This window comes from Bufo gargarizans, chromosome 6 (genome assembly GCF_014858855.1).
Source record: "Bufo gargarizans isolate SCDJY-AF-19 chromosome 6, ASM1485885v1, whole genome shotgun sequence".
Classification (NCBI taxonomy): Eukaryota; Metazoa; Chordata; class Amphibia; order Anura; family Bufonidae; genus Bufo; species Bufo gargarizans.
The window spans coordinates 132,079,327-132,106,986 of NC_058085.1; the positions used below are offsets into that span (position 1 = coordinate 132,079,327).

Genomic DNA, 27,660 nt, shown 5'->3' on the forward strand with positions numbered 1-27,660 from the left:
GGAAGTTATCGAAGGCGAATCTAGGCTGGGTCATATGACCCAATGTGGGAGGAGCTGCGCTGCGCCTGTCAATCAATACCGCAGACGTTTGGGAAGTTTATTATGGCGGATGCATGATGGACGCGGATCTAGTGCTGGCTATCCAGCTGCAGGAGCAGTATAACCGGGAGGAGGCCGGGGAGAAGCGCCGGGGTCAGGCCTCCAGGCCGTCCGCCAGCAGCGCCCAACCCCCGCTCACGGCAGTGGTGGACCCCTCCTGGGAGCTGCTGGACCCCAGCCCCAATATCCACGAGCTCTTCCTGCAGTTCAATGAGATGTTCTTCTGGGGGAAGCTGGTCGGGGTGGAGGTGAAGTGGAGCCCCCGGATGACGCTGTAAGACCTCCATAGTGAGGAGTCAGGCTGTGCTAGATCTCTTAAAGGGGTGCTCCAGCATCAAAAAGAGCCCCATGACTGTCTGGTACTTCGGCTCAGCGCCATTGAAGTGAATGGGGCTGAGCTGTGATACTATAGGCCACCTATGTTTCTGGACAACCCCTTTAACCCGAGCCTATGTTTACCATATACTCTGCAGTACCCCCTTAGCCCCCTTATTGCCAGAGCGTTGACGGAGGAAGAATGATGTGATTTGTGTTTGTCTCTCCAGATGCGCCGGAGTCTGTTCTTATGAAGGGCGAGGAGGTTTGTGCTCTATACGTCTCAGTAAACCTCTCCTGATGCTCAGACCAAGGAAAGACCTTGTAGAGGTAGGTGTCCCTGACCGTACGGAGGGGTTAGGGCACTGGGTAGTGGGGGCCATCTAGTCATCTTGATCGTGGGCCTCCCCTATCCATTGGCTTTAATGTATGTGTTCACACACCAGTGGTTTTCCACATACCACCCACTGGGTCTATTGTCTGTGCCATAGACAGCAGAGGTGAGCAGCTGATCCTGAGGATAGGTCATCAATAGTTAAATCCCGGACAACCCCTTTAATCGGAGATGCTGAGGTTTCCGGATGAGAGACAAACAAACCCAAATTCTTCACGGATCAAACACTGACCATCTTGTCACGGTTGTCATCACGGACACAGACTTGTGAAAGAGGCCTTGGTCATCAGAGGTTGGGTCATTCTCGCAACCCAATGTTTAACGGAGTTCCTGCGCGGCTCATCTGTCTGCGCCGGCTCCATAGACTTTGAATGAAGCGGCACGGAGCATGCTCGACCTGTATTCCATTCAAACTCCTCTGCACTGCTGTGATCATCAATGATAAATCCAAGGAAGCCTCTTCAAAGGGTTAAAAGCACTTTGCATGAGGCTGGAAAGTCTTAGAAGGGTTGTAGGATTTAAAAGTGAATTACCCAGTAATCCAGGAAATCTGGTAATCCAGAACGATAATGATATTTACTGGTTATCTGATGATTATTTTTCTTTTTCCCTCACAGACGCTCCTCCATGAGATGATTCACGCTCTTCTGTTTGTTACTGACAACAATAAAGACCACGATGGTCACGGGCCTGAGTTCCACAAACACATGAACCGTATAAATGGTCTCACGGGTTCTAAGATATCGGTAAGTGTGTCAGAAGTCAGTACCTTCTAACGCTCCTCACTGTTTACAGAGATTTACAGGATTTTATTATTGATGTCCTATGCAAAGTGATCTGCAGGGGTCCGACACCTCACAGTCCTTTGGAGAAGCCCCACTCTCAGAGCTACACAGCTCCATCTGTTGTATAGTGGCCGGAGCTGGTCATTGCAGCCCTGATGCCATTCACTTAAAGGGGTTCTGCAGTTTGTTTAAACGGATGATCTATCCTCTTGATAGATCATCAGCATCTGATCAGAGGGGGGGATCGACACCCGGGACCCCCGCCGATAAGCTATTTGAGTAGGCAGCAGTGCTCCAGGAGCACTGTGGCATTCTCATGGTTTACTGCAGGCCCAGTGACGTCACAACTAGTATCAACTTGTCTGGGCGCAGCTAAGCTCCGTTCACTTCTCAAACAGCTGATCGGCGGGGGTCCCAGGTGTCAGACCCCCACCGATCAGATGCTGATGATCTATCCAGAGGATAGATCATCAGTTTAAACAAACTGCAGAACCCTTTTAAAGGGGTTCTCTGGGGTTTTAATATTAATGACCTATCCTCAGGATAGGTAATCAATTTTAGATCAATGGGGGTCTGACACCCAGCTCCCCTGTCGATCAGCTGTATGAAGGGAAGGAGCGCACGGGGTGCACATCCAGTCTCTCTTCCTGCTCGCTGCTGCTATGTCTACGGCAAAGCAGCAGGAAGGGAGACGGCACTTGCACACTGCGCGTGACGTCTCCTTATACGGCTGATCAGGGGTTCTGGGTGTCGGACCCCCATCGATCTGATATTGAGGACCTATCATGATGATAGGTCATCAATGTTAAAAGCCAGGAGAACCCCTTTAAACAGCCTCTGTCAGCATGGCCAACCTTATTAAACAATGCATACTGCCTGATAGGATTGATCATGCTGATTAAAACAATGCCTTTCTTTAGTCAGTATGCTAAACAGCTGCAGGGATATCTGTGTTTTCATTCCTATGCAAAAGTGCACATAAGAGCACCAGGGGACGGGGCTGAATCCTCAGCGCACTGCTGTCAAAACTACGCCTCCTTCAAAAGGCCATCCTCGACTTCATATGCCAAGGTAAACGACACTGCATCCCCCACAGGGTCATGTTTGTGACCGATCTGTCCCTTATATCATGCACTATTACTGGGTCTCTCATTTGCGTGTCATTCCGTTTTGGGCATCCCAACAGGCATACACCAAATAGGTAGAAGTCAAAAAGCTCTGGATTTCCCCGGTTCATCCAAACACCCTACTATGGCAGTGGACCCCCACATCCCCCTCCTGGGGCCTATGGCCTTTACCACATATGGGACACCTGCCACAGTCGATTTGCCTTAGCCTCCCAGCACTCTTCTATGATCTCTTTTCTCTACAACCCAGCTATTCCCTCCAGCTTAACCGCCCCTATGGTCCAGGTCTGGTCGTCGTTGGGTCTCTTCCGCCTGGCGGACATTGTAGACACTTCTACTCTGCCTCTTAAACCCTTTGCGCAACTTCAGGAGCAATCGAAAGTACCGACCACAGAGGCTCCACTACCTCGAGGTTCACTATTATGTGAGCACTATTTTTGGATCGCTTAAGGTGTCACTCCCCGACTAGGCACCGAGACGATAGATAAGGGAATCCGACCTATCGCCTTTTGGCCTCATTGGCGGAAGGTGAGATTCCTCTTCATGTATACATGGACAAATGGGCTACCGCCCTTCTGATTGCCTCTTTCTCGCAGTGCCTGGCAGACTGTATGGAATAGGGCAGCCCATTCCTCTATTTGCACCACGTATAAGGAGATCTAGTATAACCTGCTCATACACTGGTACCATACTCCTGCTCTCCTACATTCCATAAACCCTACTATTCCATCTGTCTGCTGGCTGTGCTTGAACGACGTGGGTTCTTTGTACCACTTTACTTTTTTGGACGTGTCCCAGTATCGCCCCATTTTGGGAGGAGGTGAAGGACGTGGCTCAATCCATTTTGGATCCCCCCGTTAACAAGTGCTCCTCCAGGCTGTTCCTCTCCCTATGTACCGCAGCCAAATCCTTGATCGCCAAATCCTGGAAGCAGACTACCCGTCCCACCAATCTACAGTACATGCTAGGGCACATCCATGTTCTCCGCATGCTGATGTCCAGCCCTGTCAATCAAGGAGAGGCGGGAGTGTGCAGTGTGCAGAACACAGGGGTAAAGCAGTGCTCCAAGGAAAGAGGAAATAATCCAGGGGGAAATAAGTTAATCCTTTATCGCAGGCATGCTTAACCAGCGGCCCTCCAGCTGTTGCAAAACTACAACTCCCAGCATGCCCGAACAGCCTACAGCTATCAGCCTACAGCAGGGCATTGTGGGAGTTGTAGTTTTACAACAGCTGGAGGGCCGCAGGTTGAGCATGCCTTCTTTATCGCATCAGACTGTCTGATTAAGGACCCTTGCATACGACCGTATGCCCTCTAAGACATACAGATGCGAGCAGGCCATATGTCCCGGTGCGGCAGTGATCGGGAGCGCACAGCATCATAGATTACAATAATGAGGTGGACGTTGGGCCGCCAGTGGTGCTGTTGTCCTGTACTCATAAGATCATATGAGTGCGGGACAATAGCCCCGCAGGCGGCCCGACGTGCACGGCATTATTGTAATCTATGATGCTGTGCGCTTCCGATCACTGCCGCACCGGGACATATGGCCTGCTTGCAGACTGGGCCCTAAGACCGCTTGTTGGTCAAAACATGTTAGAGGATACTGAGGATTTGCATTTTTTTTAATGCTACTGATGCAATAAAAGATTGACTTATTGTGCGTGCTGGCTTCTTTCCCCTTTCCAAGTTCTGTACTACTAAGGACGTGAACAAGCCGTGAGTCCGTGCAGTTACGGGTACTTTACTGATGACTTCCAAAATTTGGTGCTGGATTACATTTGACACTCAAATCTCCAAGGATCTAGCTCTGCCCCCTTGTGCTCCAACATCTCTGCTTCTGTTTAACATACAGTTGAATGGTTTAGAATCGGGGCTGGGTCGATTATGACAAAAATGTAAATCGAGATTAATTGAACATGTAACCTCAATTTTGAGGTCGCTGGCAGGCTGAGTGTTGGGGGACCCTTGTGCACAAGGGGTTAAATTGGCCCTCAGCCAGCTTGTGACGTGCCTCTCCTCCCCAGGATGGGTAATGATGGCCGCCCATTCTGTGGAATCGGTAGACAAGATTTACCAGTCTGTTACTGCTAAACATCAGCGGAGCACGTCTGATGTCATTGTCGTGTGACCGGTCACAGAAATGGCGTTCACGAGTCATGTGACTGAGTTCAGGACTGGCGGATGTTAGGATGGGTGGAGTGTGAGACGGCCTTAAAAGAGGCTTCCTGTTTATCACTGCTAGTCCACACATAGGGGGCAGACTGCTCAGATGCCGTAGTCACCGGGGCATCTGAGCAGTGAAATGTATGCGATCAGCCTTATGGCTAATCGCATACATGTGCCGGGGGTCTCTGCTGTTTGAAACTTGACAGCTATGGCATGGTTAAAAAAAAAAAAAAAAACTAACCAAATAAACGGACATAGGCAAAGTGCCGTTGGTTTATCAGGCTCATTGTCGGTTTCTTTTTTTTTTTTTTTTTTTTTCGATTATCCTGGACCACTCTTTACTAAAGCGGCACTAACCAGTCACCACCCTAAAACACCATAAATGTACCTATTAACCACTTTACTGCCCATGACTAGCACAGATTATACTGCCACACTCTGCAGGCACTATTGGATGGCACTCAGCTGGTGCAGTTTATAAGGGGCACTCTGTTAGCGGTGATTGTGCAACTAATGGGGGCTCTCCGGTGGTGCTGTCACTATATGTGCATATTGTGTGTGTACTGTATAGCAGCATTGTCTGTAAACTGTAGGGTGCCGTTATTCATTCTATTATGCGGGCAGGCGGTGTTGCAAGCCTATTAAGTGTTGTTATTATTATGTTTTTATATATATATATATATATATATATATATATATATATATATATATATATATAATTTATTGGTCTCTGCATACAGGTTTTTCACAGTTTTCACGATGAGGTAGAGGAATACAGAAAACATTGGTGGCGCTGTAATGGACCCTGTCAGAATAGACCTCCTTATTATGGTTATGTTAAGCGTGCAATGAACAGGGCTCCATCCAGACTAGATCCATGGTGGGCCGAACATCAGAGGTCTTGTGGAGGAACGTTTATAAAAGTGAAGGAGCCAGAGAAGAAAACTGGAAAAGACAAGAAGAAAGAAGACCCCTCTGAAGTGCAGCCTAGTAATAGCCCCGAAGTAAAAGGTATTGTGGGACATATCATTAAGCAAAATGGGTCCCTCCTCCATATCATCCTGTGCCTTCCTCTGTTCCAGTTCCAAGGCTCTGACCCCACCCTTGAACCTTTTCTCTCCCTTGTCCTTTCTCATTTGTTCCCATGTCCTTTTATGTTTTGCATTTCTGAGTAATAAAGTATTAGGTTGAATGTGGCCATGGTGTTGCATAACAATCCAGTAATGCACTGGGTGCCCACCACAGATCTCCATAGCCTCAGGTGTTCTAGTAACATACGGTAGTACATAAGGCTGAAAAAAGACATTTGTCCATCCAGTTCAGCCTGTTATCCGGCAAGTTAATCCAGAGGAGGGCAAAAAAAATCCCTGAGGTAGAAGCCAATTTTCCTCATTTTGGGGGACAAATTTTCCTTCCCCACTCCAGGTAGTCAGAATAACTCCCTGGATGAACGACCCCTCTCTAGTAGCCATAGCCTCTAATATTATTACGCTCCAGAAATACATCCAGGCCCCTCTTGAACTTTTAGTGAATTCTCCATCACCACCTCCTCAGAGAGTTCCATAGTCTCACTGTAGAAACCTTCTTTCCTCTAGATGCAGAGGATGTCCCCTCGTCACATTCATTCATAGTAACATAGTTTATAAGGCTGTTATCACCGAGTCTTCTCCATGATTCATGTCGATGATACAAGACATTGCCAGCCAAATCTCTGCTCGTTCCTGCAGGGGGCTGGCATTATCACACTGCTTGTGACAATCGTGCTGCTGCACAGCACACTGTCTGCTGCCTCCCATGGGCCTGTGGTTGCTTTTTATGTGATCTGGCCTCCTTATGTGATGCCTGAGCAAGGCATTGTGTGACATGTGGTTTCCCAAGCTACTTCTTGCAGGCATTATTATGTTTTGGATTTGAAATGGTCATGTCCTGATAACATATCTGCAAGGGTAGAGCTCAGTCTCCATTTTTGAAGAATGTCCAGATCTTTTACGCTTCAATGTATTTTTGTTTTTGCCCATTTTATATAATGATATATTTTCCTTTCTTCAGGAAAAGCACATGGACCAGACATACGTTCATTTTTCCCATTCAGTGGCACCGGTTACAGACTCGGTGCGCCCAGCCAAACCTCCATCTTGGTGAATGTCCATAGCGTTCCTTCGTCTTCCAGTAAAGCCTTATCCAGCTCTCCTGTAAAGCCAGTTCAGACCACCAGTGCCTTGTCCTCTCTTACCAACAAGAGCATGAACCCAAGGCCCAACCTACCCAAAGTGTCTGTGGCAAACACCAAAGCATTCAAACAAATCAATGGATCCCCAGTAAGAATCCCTGTGAAAGACTGGAACACTTCCAAACCATCAGGGTCAAAGCTTGGCACTCTTGATGGCTTTACCCAGAAGAGGCTTTCATTTGCACTTCCCACCTCATCTCAGGGTGCCCCACCTACCTCCCAGGGATCAAGCCATGATCAGAGTCAAGACCGACCTCCAAAAAGACCTCGTCTGGACACCAAAACCTTGAATGACAATTTCTCAGGTGGAAACTCCTTTAAGGAAGAACCAGTCATAGTTCTAGATGGTGGTCCATCATCTAACCCTACAGCCAGCAACAGCAGTCAGAGTAAGATGGTGAACTGCCCGGTATGTGCGGCAAAGGTTTTAGAAACAAAGATCAATGAACATCTGGACAACTGCTTAAATAGCTAATACAGACGAGCACTGTTGCCACCTATCACAAGGGTGTCCTGTGTCTTATTCCACATTCCTTGACTATCTTGTGGATGTTCAAGTAATTCCCACACTACTGCTGCTGAATATCATGATGTGGTCTATACCACGGACCACTGAGGAAGTGGTAGACTTGACGACAAGTCAGACAGACTTTAATGGCCACTTTTTATTTTGGTCATCTTTGATGCCTTTTGTATTAATCATAAGTCCTTGAGTCATCGTCCTCTCTGCTGATTAGTAGTAGTATATGGTACTAGACAGCTGGGTGACAACCAGTATGGCTGCCATAAAGCTTTCTTAACGAGCCTGAGCAGGATTAGAGAAACATGGCTACTTTCTTTGAGAAATAGCGCCACATTTGTCCACAGGTTGTGTGTGGTATTGAGGTGAATGGGGTTGAGCTGTAATGCCTGTGGATAGGTGTGACATCTAGAACCCCAGCTTAGTGGGCACCCACTTAGCTGTTCCCATAGTGTTGTATAAAGTGCATTGCACTTACACTGGTACACACTGTAGATCTGCTGGTGTGGAGGCACTGGGGCGTCCCTGTGGTTTAACCTCTACCAATGTAATAGCATTTATCCTGTGAACAGATGAATCATGTTTATGGTTGGAGTACCCCTTTAACAAATTTGATGGCTCGGGAATCTAGGTGAGTTGCAGTTACTCAATCAATTTGCACTTTGTATTCTATGGAATGACAGATCTGCTGAAACTACATCATGGCTGCCTTATTGGTTATCGACCAGCTTTCCTAGAACTGAGGACAATTTAAGGACTTGTATTTACAGGTGATTTTATTAATGCTTGCTCAGTGGGCACTGTGTTATTCAGTGACATTTTAATTGTCCTGCGCATCGATGTTGGGTGCAGGATTTTCTCGCTTGATACCTACCGCATGCAGCTGTTCACTTGCTTGTTTTTTTTTTTATTCCCCTTGAAACAGTGCCACCATCTTGTCCATAGGCGGTGACTAGTATTGCAGCTCAGCGCAACTCACTCAATTTTTATTTAATTTTTTTATTTTGTGCCAGCAACCTGCCCCCTGAAACAGGAGATTCATACTTACCTGCTCCACACCGCTCCAGTCTTTCTTTTGCATTGTCTCCATTTCCTGGTCCCCGCACAGTTTTCTTTCGGCTGTTCATGGTCAGCCAATGACTGACTTCAGGGGTATAATGGCCACAAGTTGCACATCACTGCTGAAGCCTTTCTTTGGCTGCAGCGGTGCATGTGACCATGCCCATGCACTGCTGGACGAGAACAGTGCAGCGACCAGAAGATGGAGGCGGTGTGGAGCAGGTAGCTATGAATCTTCTGTTGCAGGGGGCAGGCTGCAGGCACTTGCTAAAATATAAGTATTACTGCAGAACCCCTTTTAAAGGGGTTATCTGGTTTCAGGAGGAACCTTTACAACCCTTGGGATCCACCTGCACTAAAGAACTGGTGGAAACGTTCATGAAAGATCTTGTGCCTCTCCTTCAGTTTTCCCAATAGCACATGACCACTGCAGCCTATCACTGGCAATACCAGACACCGCCTATGGATAAAGTTGGTCCTGTGTGTTTCTAGCTTTACTTGGCTGGAGTAGTAGTCACTGAATGAGGATTTCCACAGAAATTACCTTAATGGTGAAACAATGTTTGGTTTTATCTTTTCTATGTTAAATTGAAAAAAATGTTTTATTATAATATTGAGTGAATGGTTTTATAAAGTTCTGTGTTATAAACAATAAATAAATTGGCAGAGTGTCTGTGTATATGGCGTCATTTCTCATCACTTGTTCTTTGTATTGTGAGGATACCAACGGGTTATGGGATGGAGCCTACAGTCATGGATGTGCAAGTGTCCAGTAGCACCTCTCTACAGCACATTGCCGCTATGCTCCCTGCCTGTTTTGCGTGCGCCGCTATGCTCCCTGCCTGTTTTGCGTGCGCCGCTATGCTCCCTGCCTGTTTTGCGTGCGCCGCTATGCTCCCTGCCTGTTTTGCGTGCGCCGCTATGCTCCCTGCCTGTTTTGCGTGTGCCGCTATGCTCCCTGCCTGTGCCGTTCTGAGGTTGCCACTCCCTCCATGATGTCTAAAAGGTCCTGCAGCTGTGCCCACAACACAACAGCCCTCATCAAATTTTCTTTACCTAGGAGTTTATTGTAACACTAAGGTCCACACACTTTAAAGTTAAAAAACGTACACAGGGCCAGTTCTAATATTATCCAGTTTTCCGTTTGTCGCAGGGGAAATCGATGATCTCATGTGTCACAGATACGTTCACCCGTCACCAGGAAATCCACTGTTAGGCCAGTTTTCCACAAGTGCATTCAGCCTGGGAATGATGCTCCGCGTGGGAGCTGTATTTCCCGGACTGAACACTGCTTCTCTGAAGTGAACTTGCAGCATCATACTGATTTAGGATGCTGTGAATTCCCATCTCAGCGCAGGGTCTAGTGAACTGTACTCACAATGCGGTGACTACAGTTCAGTAGACCCGCAGGTGAGATGACTATGCAGTAACCTATCAATCTAGAGGGAGGAGGAGGAGCAAAAGTGCACAGAGTTGCTTGGGACCGCCCTCCGTGCACTTAACTGCTCATTCGTATATGGATTAAAAATACATTTTCTCCAGGATGAAGCAACAGCTAGACCTACAAGACCTGGTTCATCAAGGAATTTCCTGGTGATAGAACTAATGTAAAGGTACGGCGACGTGTCGCACAACACAAAAATATGTGTAACTTGTATTACACTGATGGCATTATATCGGTGTAATTCAGTAGATTCCAGGTCTCACAGGGACACATACTATTAATCATTGTACGCTGTGCGATCCTGGCAGGTCAGAACGGGACGTCACACTGACACGCTGTGAGTTTCTTGTATTGAACTCGCTCATGTGTGTTTGGCCTTAGAAATCCCAAAGGGCCTTGCAACAATCTGATAACAGAGACTGCAGTGTAAAGCATGGAGGATTTTGAGCTGGGCAGTACAGTAGCTAACGGTGAAGAATATTAACTGAAGGTAAGCAATGCCTAAACGCAGTGGCAAATTCCAAAACCATAGCCCATACAGGATGTTTGATCTGTTGCCTTTAGGCCCCTTTCACACAAGCGAGTTTTCCCGCGCGGGTACAATGCGTGACGTGAATGCATAGCACCCGCACTGAATCCTGACCCATTCATTTCAGTGCGGCTGTGTACATAAGCGTTGTTTTTCACGCATCAATTCTGCGTTGCGTGAAAAACGCAGCATGTTCTATACTCTGCGTTTTTCACACAGCCCTGGCCCCATAGAAGTGAATGGGGCTTCAGTGAAAAACACATTGCATCCGAAAGCAAGTGCGGATACAATGCGTTTTTCACTGATGGTTGCTAAGAAATCTTGTTTGTAAACCTTCAGTTTTTTTTTTTTATCACACGCATATAAAAACGCATTGCACTCGCACGGAAAAGAACTGAACGCAATTGCAGACAAAACTGACTGAACTTGCTTGGAAAATAGTGCGAGTTTGACTGAACGCATCCAGACCTAATCTGGCACGCTCGTGTGAAAGGGGCCTTACCCCTCCCGTCACTGTAGATGTCTGCCTTGGCGATGGAAGGAGAAAACCTATTCTCCACAACAGTGGACATTTCTGGACTTTCACCCTTAAGAAAATACAGCAATAATTTATCTTTTAAACATGAGTGCCCCCCTGTGGACAGTTCACAACGTTTAGTGGATGAGGCCCTCTGGAAGCAGCAGGAGGTATGCAGTGAGTGCAGCTGGTAGTCTCAGGTCTGGAATCGCCCGGTGGCACTGTCCTTTATATAGATTCCTCACAGCGCAGCGGGCGAGGTGCTGAAGACGACGAGGTTGATTTGTAACTTGCAGGACGGACTGATAAAATGTGAGACGCTCCTGCAAACAGATAGGAAGACATGTTATTCAGCCTTTACCTCTGGGACCATTTTTTAGACTCCAGATTGATCAATCTGCCAGATTTCCCTTCTGAAGATTCCTGCAGCTCTCTTAGCATGATATAAGAACAGGGACGGTCATTTATCAAGATGAAATCCAACTAAATTAGGTGTATTTCAGGTGCAGATTGTGGCACAACTGTGAGTTGTGCCACAATCTGAAACTTCGCCCCGCTCATGCCAGGTCTAAAGAAACTGGGCAAAGTGCAGGCAGGGAAGGGGATGGGCTGGCAGGGAAGGGGACGGGCTGGCAGGGAAAGGGACGGGCTGGCAGGGAAAGGGACGGGCTGGCAGGGAAAGGGACGGGCTGGCAGGGAAGGGGACGGGCTGGCAGGGAAAGGGACGGTCTGGCAGGGAAGGGGACGGGCTGGCAGGGAAGGGGAAGGGCTGGCAGGGAAAGAGACGGGCTGGCAGGCCCGTCCCATTTACCATTTTCTACTCCTGTTTCGGGCGTAGAAGAAGGTCTAAATGCAAGACAGCTAGGAAGCTGTCTTACATTTAGAAGTGGAGCTGTATACGCCGAAGTTATGAAGAGGTATGACGCCTCTTCATAACTTTGGCGAATCCAGCATCCGTTATAGGGCTTATTAAGAACGGCATCTAAAACGTCGGTCTTAATAAATGTGCCCCAGGGTTTTCAGAGCAAACCGAAATATTTGTGTTCACTGAAAGCAGGCACTGATCTTGAAAACTGTAAGGCATCAGAATGCAAAGAAGCAAATTAGAACGTTTTCTTCCCAAATCTAGCCATTAAAGGGATTGTCTTTCAGTTAGTTTTTTTTTTTTTTGGAGCCGCAGTCAGCCATTGATTTCAGTGGACCACCATGTAACCACCGGAGGAAGCAAGGCTGAGCCAAATAAGGAGACAAGGTGCTTTTCTACTGGCACTTTGGTCTAGCGACTGGCAGGAGTCACAGCAGTCTGACCCATGGCCTTGAACATTGCATGTCCTAGTGAGATGACATAAATGTTGGTACGGAGAAGACTTCTTTAAGATTGATGTGCAGAAAACTGAAGACCCTTTAACCACTTCAGCCCCGCTAGCTGAAACCCCCTTCATGACCAGGCCACTTTTTACACTTCTGCACTACACTACTTTCACCGTTTATCGCTCGGTCATGCAACTTACCACCCAAATGAATTTTACCTCCTTTTCTTCTCACTAATAGAGCTTTCATTTGGTGGTATTGTATTGCTGCTGACATTTTTACTTTTTTTGTTATTAATCGAAATGTAACGATTTTTTTGCAAAAAAATGACATTTTTCACTTTCAGCTGTAAAATTTTGCAAAAAAAAAAAACGACATCCATATATAAATTTTTCGCTAAATTTATAGTTCTACATGTCTTTGATTAAAAAAAAATGTTTGGGCAAAAAAAAAAAATGGTTTGGGTAAAAGTTATAGCGTTTACAAACTATGGTACAAAAATGTGAATTTCCGCTTTTTGAAGCAGCTCTGACTTTCTGAGCACCTGTCATGATTCCTGAGGTTCTACAATGCCCAAACAGTAGAAAACCCCCACAAATGACCCCATTTCGGAAAGTAGACACCCTAAGGTATTCGCTGATGGGCATAGTGAGTTCATAGAACTTTTTATTTTTTGTCACAAGTTAGCGGAAAATGATGATGATTTTTTATTTTTATTTTTTTCTTACAAAGTCTCATATTCCACTAACTTGCGACAAAAAATAAAAAATTCTAGGAACTCGCCGTGCCCCTCACGGAATACCTTGGGGTGTCTTCTTTCCAAAATGGGGTCACTTGTGGCGTAGTTATACTGCCCTGGCAATTTAGGGGCCCCAAATGTGTAAGAAGTACCTTGCAATCAAAATCTGTAAAAAATGGCCTGTGAAATCCGAAAGGTGCTCTTTGGAATGTGGGCCCCTTTGCCCACCTTGGCTGCAAAAAAGTGTCACACATCTTGTATCGCCGTACTCAGGAGAAGTTGGGGAATGTGTTTTGGGGTGTCATTTTACATATACCCATGCTGGGTGAGAGAAATATCTTGGCAAAAGATAACTTTTCCCATTTTTTTTATACAAAGTTGGCATTTGACCAAGATATTTCTCTCACCCAGCATGGGTATATGTAAAATGACACCCCAAAACACATTGCCCAACTTCTCCTGAGTACGGCGATACCAGATGTGTCACACTTTTTTGCAGCCTAGATGCGCAAAGGTGCCCAAATTCCTTTTAGGAGGGCATTTTTAGACATTTGGATCCCAGACTTCTTCTCACACTTTCGGGCCCCTAAAAAGCCAGGGCAGTATAAATACCCCACATGTGACCCCACTTTGGAAAGAAGACACCCCGAGGTATTCAATGAGGGGCCTGGCGAGTTCATAGAAATTTATTTATTTTTTTGCATAAGTTAGCGGAAATTTTTTTGTTTTTGTTTTTTTCTCACAAAGTCTCACTTTCCGCTAACTTAGGACAAGAATTTCAATCTTTCATGGACTCAATATGCCCCTCACGGAATACCTTGGGGTGTCTTCTTTCCGAAATGGGGTCACATGTGGGGTATTTATACTGCCCTGGCTTTTTAGGGGCCCTAAAGCGTGAGAAGAAGTCTGGAATATAAATGTCTAAAAATGTTACGCATTTGGATTCCGTGAGGGGTATGGTGAGTTCATGTGAGATTTTATTTTTTGACACAAGTTAGTGGAATATGAGACTTTGTAAGAAAAAACAAACAAAAAATATATATATATTTCCGCTAACTTGGGCCAAAAAAATGTCTGAATGGAGCCTTACAGGGGGGTGATCAATGACAGGGGGGTGATCAATGACAGGGGGGTAATCAATGACAGGGGGGTGATCACCCATATAGACTCCCTGATCACCCCCCTGTCATTGATCACCCCCCTGGTAAGGCTCCATTCAGACGTCCGTATGATTTTTACGGATCCATGGATCGGATCCGCAAAACACATGCGGACGTCTGAATGGAGCCTTACAGGGGGGTGATCAATGACAGGGGGGTGATCAGGGAGTGTATATGGGTGATCACCCCCCTGTCGTTGATCACCCCCCTGTAAGGCTCCATTCAGACGTCCGTATGATTTTTACGGATCCATGGATACATGGATCGGATCCGCAAAACACATGCGGACGTCTGAATGGAGCCTTACAGGGGGGTGATCAATGACAGGGGGTGATCAGGGTGATCACCCCCCTGTCATTGATCACCCCCCCTGTAAGGCTCCATTCAGACGTCCGTATGATTTTTACGGATCCATGGATACATGGATCGGATCCGCAAAACACATGCGGACGTCTGAATGGAGCCTTACAGGGGGGTGATCAATGACAGGAGGTGATCAGGGTGATCACCCCCCTGTCACTGATCACCCCCCCTGTAAGGCTCCATTCAGACGTCCGTATGATTTTTACGGATCCATGGATACATGGAACGGATCCGCAAAACACATGCGGACGTCTGAATGGAGCCTTACAGAGGGGTTATCAATGACAGGGGGTGATCAGGGTGATCACCCCCCCTGTAAGGCTCCATTCAGACGTCAGTATGATTTTTACGGATCCATGGATACATGGATCGGATCCGCAAAACACATGCGGACGTCTGAATGGAGCCTTACAGGGGGGTGATCAATGACAGGGGGGTGATCAATGACAGGGGGGTGATCAGGGAGTGTATATGGGTGATCACCCGCCTGTCATTGATCACCCCCCTGTAAGGCTCCATTCAGACGTCCGCATGTGTTTTGCGGATCCGATCCATGTATCCATGGATCCGTAAAAATCATGCGGACGTCTGAATGGAGCCTTACAGAGGGGTGATCAATGACAGGGGGTGATCAGGGAGTGTATATGGGTGATCACCCCCCTGTCATTGATCACCCCCCTGTAAGCCTCCATTCAGACGTCCGCATGTGTTTTGCGGATCCGATCCATGTATCCGTGGATCCGTAAAAATCATACGGACGTCTGAACGGAGCCTGACAGGGGGGTGATCAATGACAGGGGGGTGATCAATGACAGGGGGGTGATCAGGGAGTTTATATGGGGTGATCAGGGGTTCATAAAGGGTTAATAAGTGACGGGGGGGGGGTGTAGTGTAGTGTAGTGTTTGGTGCGACTTTACTGACCTACCTGTGTCCTCTGGTGGTCGATCCTAACAAAAGGGACCACCAGAGGACCAGGTAGCAGGTATATTAGACGCTGTTATCAAAACAGCGTCTAATATACCTGTTAGGGGTTAAAAAAATCAGATCTCCAGCCTGCCAGCGTATATGCGTGACTCTGCGCAGGGCCGCCGCCTCCGGACCGCACATCTGCGTTAGGCGGTCCGGAGGCGGTTAAAGAAGCACTCTGGGGAAAATGTGTTATCATTGCCTATGTTTGTAAAATACATCAGGTAATTGATAATTCAGGGCATTCTCTTTCTGGTCCTTGTGACCCGGATCTTACAGCGTCTGGCGTGTGGACCGGATGCCAATCTCTGAACATGTCTATGGGACTCATATTTAGACCATCATAGGAATGCACAGAGAGACTGACTTCCGGTCCAGACGCTGTAAGATCCAGGTAGTCACCGTGCAGGGTCACATGGTATAATGGCAGACCAAAGCTGATAATTCGGCAATAAAGTGCCTGGTAAGTGAACGCCCCTGAACTACCTTTTACCTGATGTACTTTACAAATGGAGGGAGAGATGGGTAGAACCCATTCATTACTGGTTGATGCCATGTCCTGTTGTGGTGCCAGCGACTGATATTACTGATATACATACCACTTGTCTTTCTTACCTCCCATATTTCAGTGGGCAAAGCTTCTACCCAAAAATCCCCTGGTGGAATTCGGTCATATGAGTTGAGAAGGATTTCAAAGGCCAGGGGTGAAGCAGCGCAGCATCGCCACATCTGTGGGAACATCATAGACGTGAGACACATCTCCATATCCAATTAACAGATCTGTTCTTCTATTAGACTCCCTGATGAATGCCAATGCAATGGGGGTAGCAAGAAACATAAAAACCAGTGCATGACTGGCATTGTACCCTGCCATTCCATATTGTGCCACCACACCACCACTCAGGGTGTCTCCTTGGAAGAGAGTAGACAATACTAAGTGATGGAGTCAAGAATGCAAGGTACAATGTTTTATTATTTGGTCAGTTTAATGGTGGAGAAGGGCATATGTACCATAGGCAGCCACTGCGGGGCCCTTGGTTGGCCCTGTTGGGAGAACTGGCATGAGGGTCATGGTAAGAGGCAATAAACGCCTAGGGGTAGATTTATTAAAACTGGTGTAAAGTAGAACTGGCTTAGTTGCCCCCAGCGACCAATCAGATTCCACCTTTCATTTTTCAAAGGAGCTTTGAAAAATGAAAGGTGGACTCTGATTGGTTGCTATGGGCAACTAAGCCAGTTTTCCTTCACACCAGTTCTGATTAATCTACCCCTAGTGCATCTGTTCTGGGTGGCATACCCAGCACCAAAATAGGAGGCCATGTGCTAGATGACTAATCCTAGATTAAAATGACATGATACGGATTTGCTGCACACAAATCCATGTCCGCAAATCCGCAACATGGGAGCAGACCCTAAAAGTACAAAAATAACTGCATACATCAGGTTTGGGGGGTGACAGTTTACACTTACCTTGACACTAGGGGGCGCAGCACCGTGATTAAATAACGTCTGCACCAATTGATGGGGCTGACACTCCGGATAGTCTGTGCACACCTGCAAAGCACAGTCCAGAGGCGTGTAACCAGCGCTATTCATCACGTTAACAGATGCTCCATGGTCCAAAAGCAGCTGAACCAACCTAAGATGGCAATTGGAGCTGGCATTGTGGAGGGGTCCATGGCCCTTCTTCCCTGGCATCCCAGGATCACCGCCGGCTTTCAGGAGTATTTCTGCCACCCTCAAATAGCGATCAAAGTGTTGAGGGGAATCACAAGCAGCGCACGCTGCATTGAGAGGTGTCTCACCCTCACGATTGCGGGCACATGGGTCAGCACCAAGGCTTAGGTATAATGCCACATGTTCTTCCAGACCTCGTACAGAAGCCACATGTAGTGGGGTGGCACGGGTGTAATGGCAGGGAAGGCTGATGCGAGCGCCATAGTCCAAAAGTAATTTTGCACAACTGAAATAAAACAAGTAGAGTGGGATAAGTTGTGTATATACTCCAGGTAGATATATACAGAACTGTATGCTATACATTGCTTCGTAATACAGCGCCTATACACTTCTCTGGGTGCCACATGGAGGTCCTACAGACCCATAATACAGCCATGTGCATGATGACTAAGGCATCTCCATATGACAGCGCAGGGAAGGTAGCCTGGTGGTCAGATGTTTAGTACAGCTATACTGCATCTTGGGCAGCCTCTTCCATGCCAGAGTATGAAGTATGGCCGCCTGTCTAATAGAGGACAGCATACGTAGGACACAGTGTTTGCTCCTATCAGATTGGGAGTCCATAAGAATCCCACAGAGCATCTGGTGATAGGTATCATTTATGTCATGGAACTGAGGCACTATAAAGGCGAGCTATACCACACCTGGAGTTTGGGGGTGCTGTAAAGTGCCTTAAAGGGATTGGCTACTTTCTGGTTAAAATTTGTGAGATGCCTATATGGCACTTACTGATATAACCTTTGTTGGAATTCTGCACCATTTTCTATATTTTATCAAGTATGCTCCCTTGTTTGCAAAGTCTTTTGTGCTGTCCATACAGGTCCTGTCAATAAGATGGCCACTGATGGAGGGTCATGTGACCAGGCAAATCACCTCCATGTGATGGATCCACCATTCAAACACACTGCATTGTACTAAACTTCCATCAGAACAAGTGCAAATGACAGATGCAGTGTATTTGAATGGAGGAGACATCACATACAGGTTATTTGCCTGGTCACATGACCCTCCATCAGCGGCCATTTTATAGACATAATCTCTGTGTGGACTGCAGAAAATCGTTAATTTCTAACGATAATTTGTTTTCCCTTAGTCCTAACAGCAGCACAGATGGGGGTTAACTGCCCCCCGTGGACTGGTAGGACCGGCGGAATTTTTAATGAGCCCAAAAGAATAAACCAATAAAAGAACTCCAGCTCCCTTAAAGGGAGGGGTTCATCCCCCAACCCACCGTGTATATCACAAGAAAAATAAATAAAAAATACTTTAGGGCGGGAAATTTGTGTGCTGCTGTTAGGACTAAGCGAAAACAAATTATCGTTAGAAATTAACGATTCCCTTACGGCCTACCAGCAGCACAGATGGGGAGATAGCAAGAAGAATCCCCTAGGGAGGGTCCTCATGCTCGGCAGAAGTAAGGACTGTCTGCCCAAAGGCCGAGAACTCTGATATCCTAGCATCAATCCTATAATGGGAGATAAAGGTTGATTCAGAGCTCCAGGAAGCTGCCTTACAGATCAACTCTAGGGGGAGAAGACTTCTCTCCGCAACAGAGGTAGCTACGGCCCTTGTAGAATGGGCCCTCACAAACTCCGGAGGATCTAAGGCTTGGGAAATAAAAGCTTCCCTAATGGCTTCCTTAACCCAGCGACTAATAGTCGTTTTAGACGCCTTACAGCCTTTTGACTTACCGGCAAACAGGATAAAGAGATTATCAATCATCCTGAATTCTTTGGATCTATCCACATAGATCTGAAGGCATCTAAATATATCCAGTGGATGTCGGACTGGAACATCAGAGGAGTAGGCAGAGAGTAATACAGGTAGGGAGACTACCTGATTAATATTTTGAAAGGTAGAAACCTTAGGTCTAAAATAAGGTAGAAATTTTAGAAGGACCCTATCCTGTAGGAACATGGTATATGGGTATGACGTGGAGAAAGCTTGGGGGGGGGGGGGGATGCTAGCCCCCTTAGAACAACTGACAAATCCCATTGAGGAACGGGTTTCAGTATTGTAAGCTTCAATCTTTCCGCTCCTTTAAGGAAGTGCTTGATGAGCGGGTCCCGAGAATATGGTCTGTTGAGACAGGCCGAGATGGCAAACACTTGGACCTTCAGGGTAGAAGGGGAGAGACCTCTGTCTATCCCATCCTGAAGGAACTGTAAGATCACTGTGAGGGGCGGATCTGCAAACGCCACCTGGTTGGAGCTACACCAAGAGGTGAAGATCCTCATAATCCGGGAGTAGGCCTTTCTGGTAGACTCTGCTCTGGAATGCGATAAAGTTCTCTGGACCGACTCAGAGAGCCCCTCCATTCTGGGAAGGGACTGATCAACCTCCAGGCTGTCAGGTTGAATCTGTGCAGATCTGGGCAGAGATGAGTGTCCCACGACACCAGGGTCTGCTCCGGGGGGAGTCTCCAATATTGTCCCTGACTCATCTGAATGAGCTGGGCAAACCAGGATCTCCTGGGCCAAAATGGTATGATGGCTATTACCGAGGCCTGATCCTGACGGATTTTCATCAATACCCTCGGAATCATGGAAAAAGGAGGGAAGATGTACGCCAGCCTGAACCTCCACGGTATTGTCAGAGCATCTATCGCCAGAGGGTTGTCCTCCCTGTATAGGGAACAGAACCTCTGTACCTTGGCGTTGAACTTGGTTGCCATGAAATCTACCTCTGGCATCCCCCATCTGAGGACTAATTGTTTGAAGATCTCCGGATGTAGTGACCATTCCATGGTCGGTAGGCCGCGACTTAGGCGGTCCGCGATGACGTTGAGGGAGCCTCTGATGTGAGTGGCGGATAGATGGGATAAGTTCAGCTCTGCCCACCGTAGAATTACCCCGATCTCGGAAAGAAGGGGTAAGGATCTTGTGCCTCCCTGCTTATTTATATAAAGCACGGCAGTCATGTTGTCTGACTGGACTTTCACTGCTTTGCCCCGAATCTGAGGGGCGAAGTGAAGGAGGGCTAGCCGGATAGCACGCATCTCGCGGAGGTTTGAAGAAAGATGCCGCTCCTGAGGAGACCAGGATCCCCGAACTGGGGACCCGTCTAGATGAGCGCCCCAGCCTACAAGGGACGCGTCCGTGGTCAATATGAGCCAAGCTGGTTGGGTCATAGACTTCCCTTCTGGTAGATGGAACCACCATCTGAGGGAATTTCGGGTTTGGTTGGATAGGGAGCACAGGGAATCTAGCCCCTTGGGGCTGCCGTTCCATTTGTTTAAGACCTCCGATTGAAGGGGTCGGAGGTGCCATAAAGCCCAAGGGACTGCATCCGCAGCCGCTGACATGAGCCCCACGAGTCGATTATGAATCCCAGATAATGGATCGAAGTCGAAGGGCTCACGTTCGACTTCTGCCAGTTGACAATCCAGCCTAGGCGGAGCAGAAAAGAAATTGCGACATGAAGATGATGGGAAAGTAGAGGGACTGAAGGGGCTAGAAGAAGCCAGTCGTCCAGGTAAGGGACAATGGTCAGACCTTGGAGTCTTAATGCTGCCACTACCGATACTACCACCTTGGTGATGATCAGGGGGGCAGACGAGATTCCGAAGGGAAGGGCGGCAAACTGGAAATGTTTGCACACTCCTAATATCTGGACCGCGATCCTGAGAAATTTCCGGGAGGAAGGATGGATCGGGATGTGGAGGTAAGCGTCTTTGAGGTCCAGAGTAGCCATCACATCCCCAGGGTTGAGGAGGTGGCTGACTGACCTTATGGTTTCCATGCGGAACCTGGTCCTCCTTATGAAACGATTGAGAAATCTCAAATCTATAATCATCCGAAGATCTCCCGTCTTTTTGGGTACCAGGAATACTGGAGAATAAATCCCTAGACCCTTCTCCCCTGCCGGTACCTCCTCCAGGGCTCCCTTGGAAAGGTAGTCTTGAATATAGGCTTCCAAGATCCTTTGCCTGGCCGGCAAAAAACTGCGTGTAGCAATGAATCTTCCTGGGGGGGGGGGGGGGGGGAGAAACAAGGTCTATTAGATAGCCTGTGGCTACTATATTTTGGACCCAGGGATCCAGGATTTCCTGGGCCCATAGGTGCCTGAAGAAGAAAAGACGCCCCCCTACAGGGAGGTGGGGGAGGGGTACGGGAAAATCCAGAGGCGTAACGACAGGGATAGCAGGGTTTATCCAAGAGCCTCTGAGAGGCCCATAGTCAGGAGGGCTTTGCCTCCCTGGTGGGTTTGCGGGAGCGTCTAGAAAACTTTCTAGGCGGCCCCCCCCAATCTTTACGTCCAGCCTGCTGTCCTGGTCGGCCCCCGCGGGCATGTCTACCCCTGCCTCGAAAGGGCTGTTGGGGGAGACTCTTCCCCTTTTTGTCTGAGAGACCCTCCATAATGGTGTCTAATTCAGATCCAAATAGACGACTAGGTTCAAAGGGGAGCCCACAGAGGTTATACTTGGACGCATTATCTGCATTTCAAGGTTTCAGCCACAGAGGTCTCCTAGCGGCAGACACTAAAGCCATTGTTTTGGCCGCCAACTTTAACTGAAGTTGGGCTGTGTCACAAAGAAAATCCATGGCCAAATTGACGGATTTAAAGGTAGCGTGGATATCGTCGCGAGAGACACTCTGGTCGACATCCGTCTGGATCTGATTCAGCTTGGCTCTGAGGAAGGAAGAGACCTCTGTGGCAGCAATGGAAGTCGAGGCCGAGGCTGCAGCCGCCGAGTAACCCCTTCTGAGGGTGCACTCTGCCCTCCTATCTAGGGGGTCCTGCAGGCTAGACCCATCGTCTGCAGGAACCAGAGTGCGCCTGGACAACTTGGCAATCGCCATGTCCACCTTAGGAATGGAACCCCATGATTCCACTAAGGGTTTAGCCATTGGAAACATTAATTTGAACTTCCTGGTAAGGACTGGGCCTTTCTCCGGCTTTTTCCACTCTGTGCGCATCACAGAGAGAAGGGTCTCATCTGCCCTAAAGACCCGCTGGGTCCGGCAGGCGGGATCAGAAGACTCCCCTACGTCAACATCATGGTCCCCCGACCTGATGGACCTTAGAAGCTTCTGGGTCTTTTCCGGTGGAAAGAAGCCAGAAGTCGATTCTTCCTCATTTGAGGAAGATGACCCCACAGAAAGGGGCATTGGCCTATCGGTGGGGGCGGCCACCTCCATAGGCGTTTGGGAGGGAACAGGTAGTCTCTCATTAAGGAGACGTACGACCCCTTTAATGGAGTTGTCAACATAAGTCTTGGCCCACTGGTACATGTCCTGCATCGAAGGCTCTGTAGCAGTAGCGGAACGACAGCTGTCGCACCTGGAAAACTGGAAGCTCTCATCAAGAGGCGTATTGCAGTCATAGCAAGCCAGGTGTCTCCTCTTGGTGGCTGATTTCCGTGGCTGATCGGGCTCTCTGGGAGAGGCCATAGCTGAAAATAGAACAAAAGGAGAAAGAAATTAAAGCATCCTAAGAACGGAAATAAGGGAAATCCCTCCATGATTTTAGGAGCACGAACCAGAGGAGAGTCAATGATAAGCTGAACAGCAAAAAAAAACGTTCTGAATAGCAGTGTCTCACAAATAGCAGGAGACTCTGGAGCTAGCTTGTAAAAGCAGCGCAGCCAGAGACCGACTGAGGGAATCAGGGAGCTTAAATAGAGTAGCTCCGCCCAGGGGTGGTGAAGTCTAAGCTAACCCTCCCCCTTGATACTGCTAACCAAAACTGCATTCCTCTTTGCAAAAAAGGGAAAAAAAGGCCTATGCCTAAGTGAGGGGTACCCTCACACACATACATATCCCCCCCTGGAAAAAAAGCGGCCGGAAAAAAACGGCCCGACTGCCGGCCGAGAGACCGGAAGTGATGCCGCGGCTAGGCCCGCGTCACTTCCGGTCATGGTGGCGCCCATGTCAAACTTTGCAGCGGAGCGCCGCCGAGCCATCGCAGGGGGGGGAATAACGGAGGCAAGCATGCCGCTAGTAAGTGCATGAAACCACCGCTCAATAGGGCGCAAATACAAGCGCACTAGGATAAAGGGGACTAAGGGTGACCCGAGGTCAGAAAAATGTCCCCAACTCCCCAAAAAAAGAAAAAGGGAGAGAGAAACTCGCCAGTCCACCTGTCCAAAGGACAGAAAAAAACACGGTGGGTTGGGGGATGAACCCCTCCCTTTAAGGGAGCTGGAGTTCTTTTATTGGTTTATTCTTTTGGGCTCATTAAAAATTCCACCGGTCCTACCAGTCCACGGGGGGGGGGCAGTTAACCCCCATCTGTGCTGCTGGTAGGACGTAAGGGAATACTTTGTAAACAAGGGAGCATACCTTATGAAATATTGAAAATGGTCCAAACTTTCAGTAAAGAATATATGAGTAAGTGCTATATAATCATCTCACATTGGTCAACAATAACCGGAAAATGGCCAACCCCTTTAACGGTCATGGGAAATGGACATCTGTGGACCTGAAGTAGGAGGAGACAGAAGCATAACATGAAGTCCCTGGGTGCCAACACTAACAGGACTATACCCCCTATAACTATAACCCAGGGAGGAGAACCCTATTTATCAGCAGTTCTCCAATCAGAAGCATGATCGTCTTGGTCTAGATTTTGCACACCTTGACTCCATAAGGGAAACCAAAAGGAGCAACGTCTGAGTCCTGTGATGTCTGTCTAACTCCATTGGTTTTATGACTATGGATTCTGTCCATGAATGATGATCATACATGGGTAATTAACACTAGGTTGCACAGTGCTAAGGCCATCAAAGACCAAAGCCAATCGTATTGTTGTGCAGCACTGACTATAGCATCTTCACATTCTATTGGTGGCTGGATGTTCCAAAATATGGTCCATCATCATTAACAGTAAATAATCGTGCTCAAGGGAACCTGTCATCAGTGATTTCAAAGAAGTTCTGTGTTCTAATGTGCGTCAGAATTCAGTAAGTAGGAGCTGCTCCTTGAAAGATTTGCTCTGGCTGTTCCCCCTCTTGGCTTTATCGATGTCCTCCAGGCTGGGTAGGTCATCAAAAGCCACCACAATCGCCAACCAGCATATGCACAGTGAAGGGAGATGCACTGGCCAGATTCAACTTGAGGTGACCTGTTAAAAAATACCCAACTTGTGGAACATCAATAAAGCCAGGAGGGAGAAAGGCCAGCATGACTCTTCCAATGAGTAGCTTCTTCCCCATGACTCTTAACACACATTGGAATACAGCATTCAATCTTCTTTTCTAACTTATGCCGACTTGCACAGAATATACAATATTATTATTGTGAAGCTAGCTGTCACCACGCTAGCTAACAGGTTGGGGGCAGATTCCCTGTAGTATTCCCAAATCATCCAACATTAGGTACCTACTCCAGTGTTTCCTTGCTGGTACAGAGGTGGAGGGGCGCCTGGCCATCTTCATTCTGTAGATTGGGGTCAGCTCCACGGCTCAGTAACAGTTGAGTACACTCATCATGGTGACCCTCACAGGAGTCATGTAGGGCACTACGTCCACCTGCTAGAGAGTTGGGGTTTGCCCCACGGGATATTAGATGTCGCACACATTGAGAATACCCTCGACCAGCGGTAATACGCAATGGACTGGTGTGCGACTTCTTAGGTGTCAACGAAAAGAGGCCTGAGAAGAAAGCAAACAAAAATGAATACTAAAATCATTAGTTGGTTATAGGGTTGGATTATGGTTTCAACACCTGGACCTCATGCGTTTATACTGATCTGGACATCACCAGAAGAGACACCACTGATCATCCTTAAGGAGGTTGGATTAGAAAAACATAGCCGCTTTCTTTCAAAAACAGAGACACACCTGTCCATGGGTTTTATGTGGCATTGAAGGCCAGCTCCATTGATGTGAATGTGGCTGAACTGCCATACCACACACAACCTGTAGCCAGGTGTGGCAGTATTTTTGGAAGAAATAAGCCATGTTTATCAAACCCTATAAAAACTGTTTAGGGTACAACTTAAACGTGCAAGTCCTGGGCTGGAAAATACTTTCCACATTTCATCCCTATAAGGCTTCATGCACAAGGCCCTGTCTGTATTACGGTCCGCAAACCATGGATCCGGAAAATACATATATTATCTATCTATCATCATCTCTCTCTCCCGCTCAATGTCTGGATATTTTCCAGTGTTCTTGCAGTTGGCGTTTCTTTCTGCCACGATGACATCTGCTCAGTAGCTTTAACCCTTTCTAACCTACAGTGAACATAACACCGCAGTGACTCTCTCACCCATTTCCGGGGACCACTGGAGCTCCTCAGTGACTGTCTCCACCAGCACTTCTGCTGAACCATCTTCTTTGAATATCCCCTTTATCCTTTCCACATCTCCTGTGTACAGGGCATTATGAATGGCAGTATCCCGGCAGTACTGGCGTCTTCGGTTGGCAGTTGGGTATGAGGGCCGGCTGTCAGACATAAGCCTGCGGGTGAGACACTGACTTCTCACTGCCCTTCTCCGTTCCTCGTCCTCCAGCTCTTCCCGCTGCTGCTGAAGGGATCGTAGGGTGGCAGCTGAGTAAGGGAAAGTCTCTTTGGCCATGTTACATGGGTTTTAACATTCCCTTCCAGAACCCAGAACCTCATTGCACTGAGAGTCAGCGAGGGAGAGGAGAGCTGCCCTATTTATAACCCAGCTCTGCTTCTCCACATGGTAAACATATTTTTGCAGTGTCACCTTCCTGAATAGAATTATGGGGTTGCTTGTCCCTATCAGGTCCCTCATTGTGACTTCACTGTCTTGTCACTATTGGGCACATGCAAATGCAAGCACAGTATCTTAACATATAAAATTAAAGTCATTGAATCGCCCTCCACAGCCCAAAATCCTACTTTAGCAAGGAAGGGCATTGTTCACATTGCAACCATGTTCACGTCCCCATCGTGAACATCCAGGACTAGAAAAACATGGCCGCTTTCTTCCAGAAACAGTGCCACAGCTGTCCATGGGTTGTGTGAGATATTGCAGCTCAATTACATTGAAGTGAATGAGGACAAAGCTGCAAAACCACACACAACCTGTGGACAGGGGTGTCACTTACTACATAACCATGCTTTTCTAATCCTGGACAACCTCTTTACAGCCCTGTGCACGCGACCATTCATTTCTATGTGAACGCAAGAGATGTGGACACCGTGTGCTGTCTGCATCCGTATGTCCGTTCTGCAAAATGAAAAGTAGAACGTCTTATTCTTGTCCGTTTTGTGAACAAGAATAGGCATTTCTACAATAGCGTGGGACCTGCAGAATGGGAAAGTGAAAGGCGCACACGGGTGGCCTCCGTGTTTTGCAGTACTGCAAAATGGAAATGGTCATGTGCATGGGGTCTAATGGAGCTGCGAGACCTGGACTCTTCACACGACCGTAGGTGTCCCGTTTCTGTGTTGCGGACCGCATATGCGGATCCGCAATACACGGGCACCATTCCGTGTGCATTCCACATCACGGATGAGGACCCATTGACTTGAATGGGTCCGGAGATGCGGAATGGTGCGGAATGGAAGCACAGAACTGAATCCTATGTAAGCACTACAAAGTGCTTCCATGGGGTTTCGTCCTGTACTTCCGTTCCGCAAAAAGATAGAACATGTCCTATCTTTTTGCGGAACATGAGTATCGCGGACCTATTAAAGTGAATGGGTCCGCAATCCGCTGCGGCTGCCCCACGGTCGGTGTTCGTGGGTTTCGGCCCGCAGCACGGCCACGGGGTGCACACGTTCATATGCAGGAGGCCTAAGGGAACCTAACACATAAATCCTCAAAGTGTTTAAACTTTGGGTCATTTGAACCACAGGGGGCCCCGTCTTTACATCCAATACATAGATGTAAAAGGGAATCTGTCATCCAGATTTTGGACCATTATCTATAATACTAGATGAGTAGTACTGCAGATATGGAGTCCAGTTCACTATTTTTTTTTTTCCTACAGCCCCCCCCTTTCCTGCGCTGTGAGTGCTCAGAGCTGCTTTGAAATACATTGTCAGGACTGCTGTGCATGCGCACGAGTCCTCTTCATTATGTTAGAGCAACGTAGCAGTCCTTTCAGTGCAGCTCTCAGCACTGACAGCGGGGGAACAGGGTACGGTAGAAAAATACAAACTAGTAATCTGGATTCCTTATCTGCAGTAATAAGTATGTATTACTGTAGATCATAGTCCAAATTCGGGTTGACAGATTCCCTTTAAAATGTAATCATATTATGGCCATCTGGACT

General features: G+C 47.6%; 2 protein-coding genes across 2 annotated transcripts; one reads left to right on the plus strand and one right to left on the minus strand.

Moving 5' to 3' along the window:
• Positions 1-9: 9 nt before the first annotated feature.
• SPRTN (SprT-like N-terminal domain) lies at positions 10-9,375 on the plus strand. The gene is made up of 5 exons (XM_044296434.1): positions 10-373; positions 645-744; positions 1,426-1,554; positions 5,630-5,900; positions 6,939-9,375. The coding sequence occupies exons 1-5, from the start codon at positions 114-116 to the stop codon at positions 7,592-7,594; spliced, it is 1,416 nt and encodes a 471-aa protein (XP_044152369.1). The 5' UTR covers positions 10-113; the 3' UTR covers positions 7,595-9,375.
• A 1,675-nt stretch (positions 9,376-11,050) lies between these two features.
• Positions 11,051-26,073, minus strand: ASB16 (ankyrin repeat and SOCS box containing 16). The gene is made up of 5 exons (XM_044298441.1): positions 25,679-26,073; positions 24,792-25,059; positions 17,199-17,691; positions 16,344-16,457; positions 11,051-11,511 (listed from the first exon to the last, which is right to left on the minus strand). The coding sequence occupies exons 1-5, from the start codon at positions 25,986-25,988 to the stop codon at positions 11,326-11,328; spliced, it is 1,371 nt and encodes a 456-aa protein (XP_044154376.1). The 5' UTR covers positions 25,989-26,073; the 3' UTR covers positions 11,051-11,325.
• Positions 26,074-27,660: the final 1,587 nt, after the last annotated feature.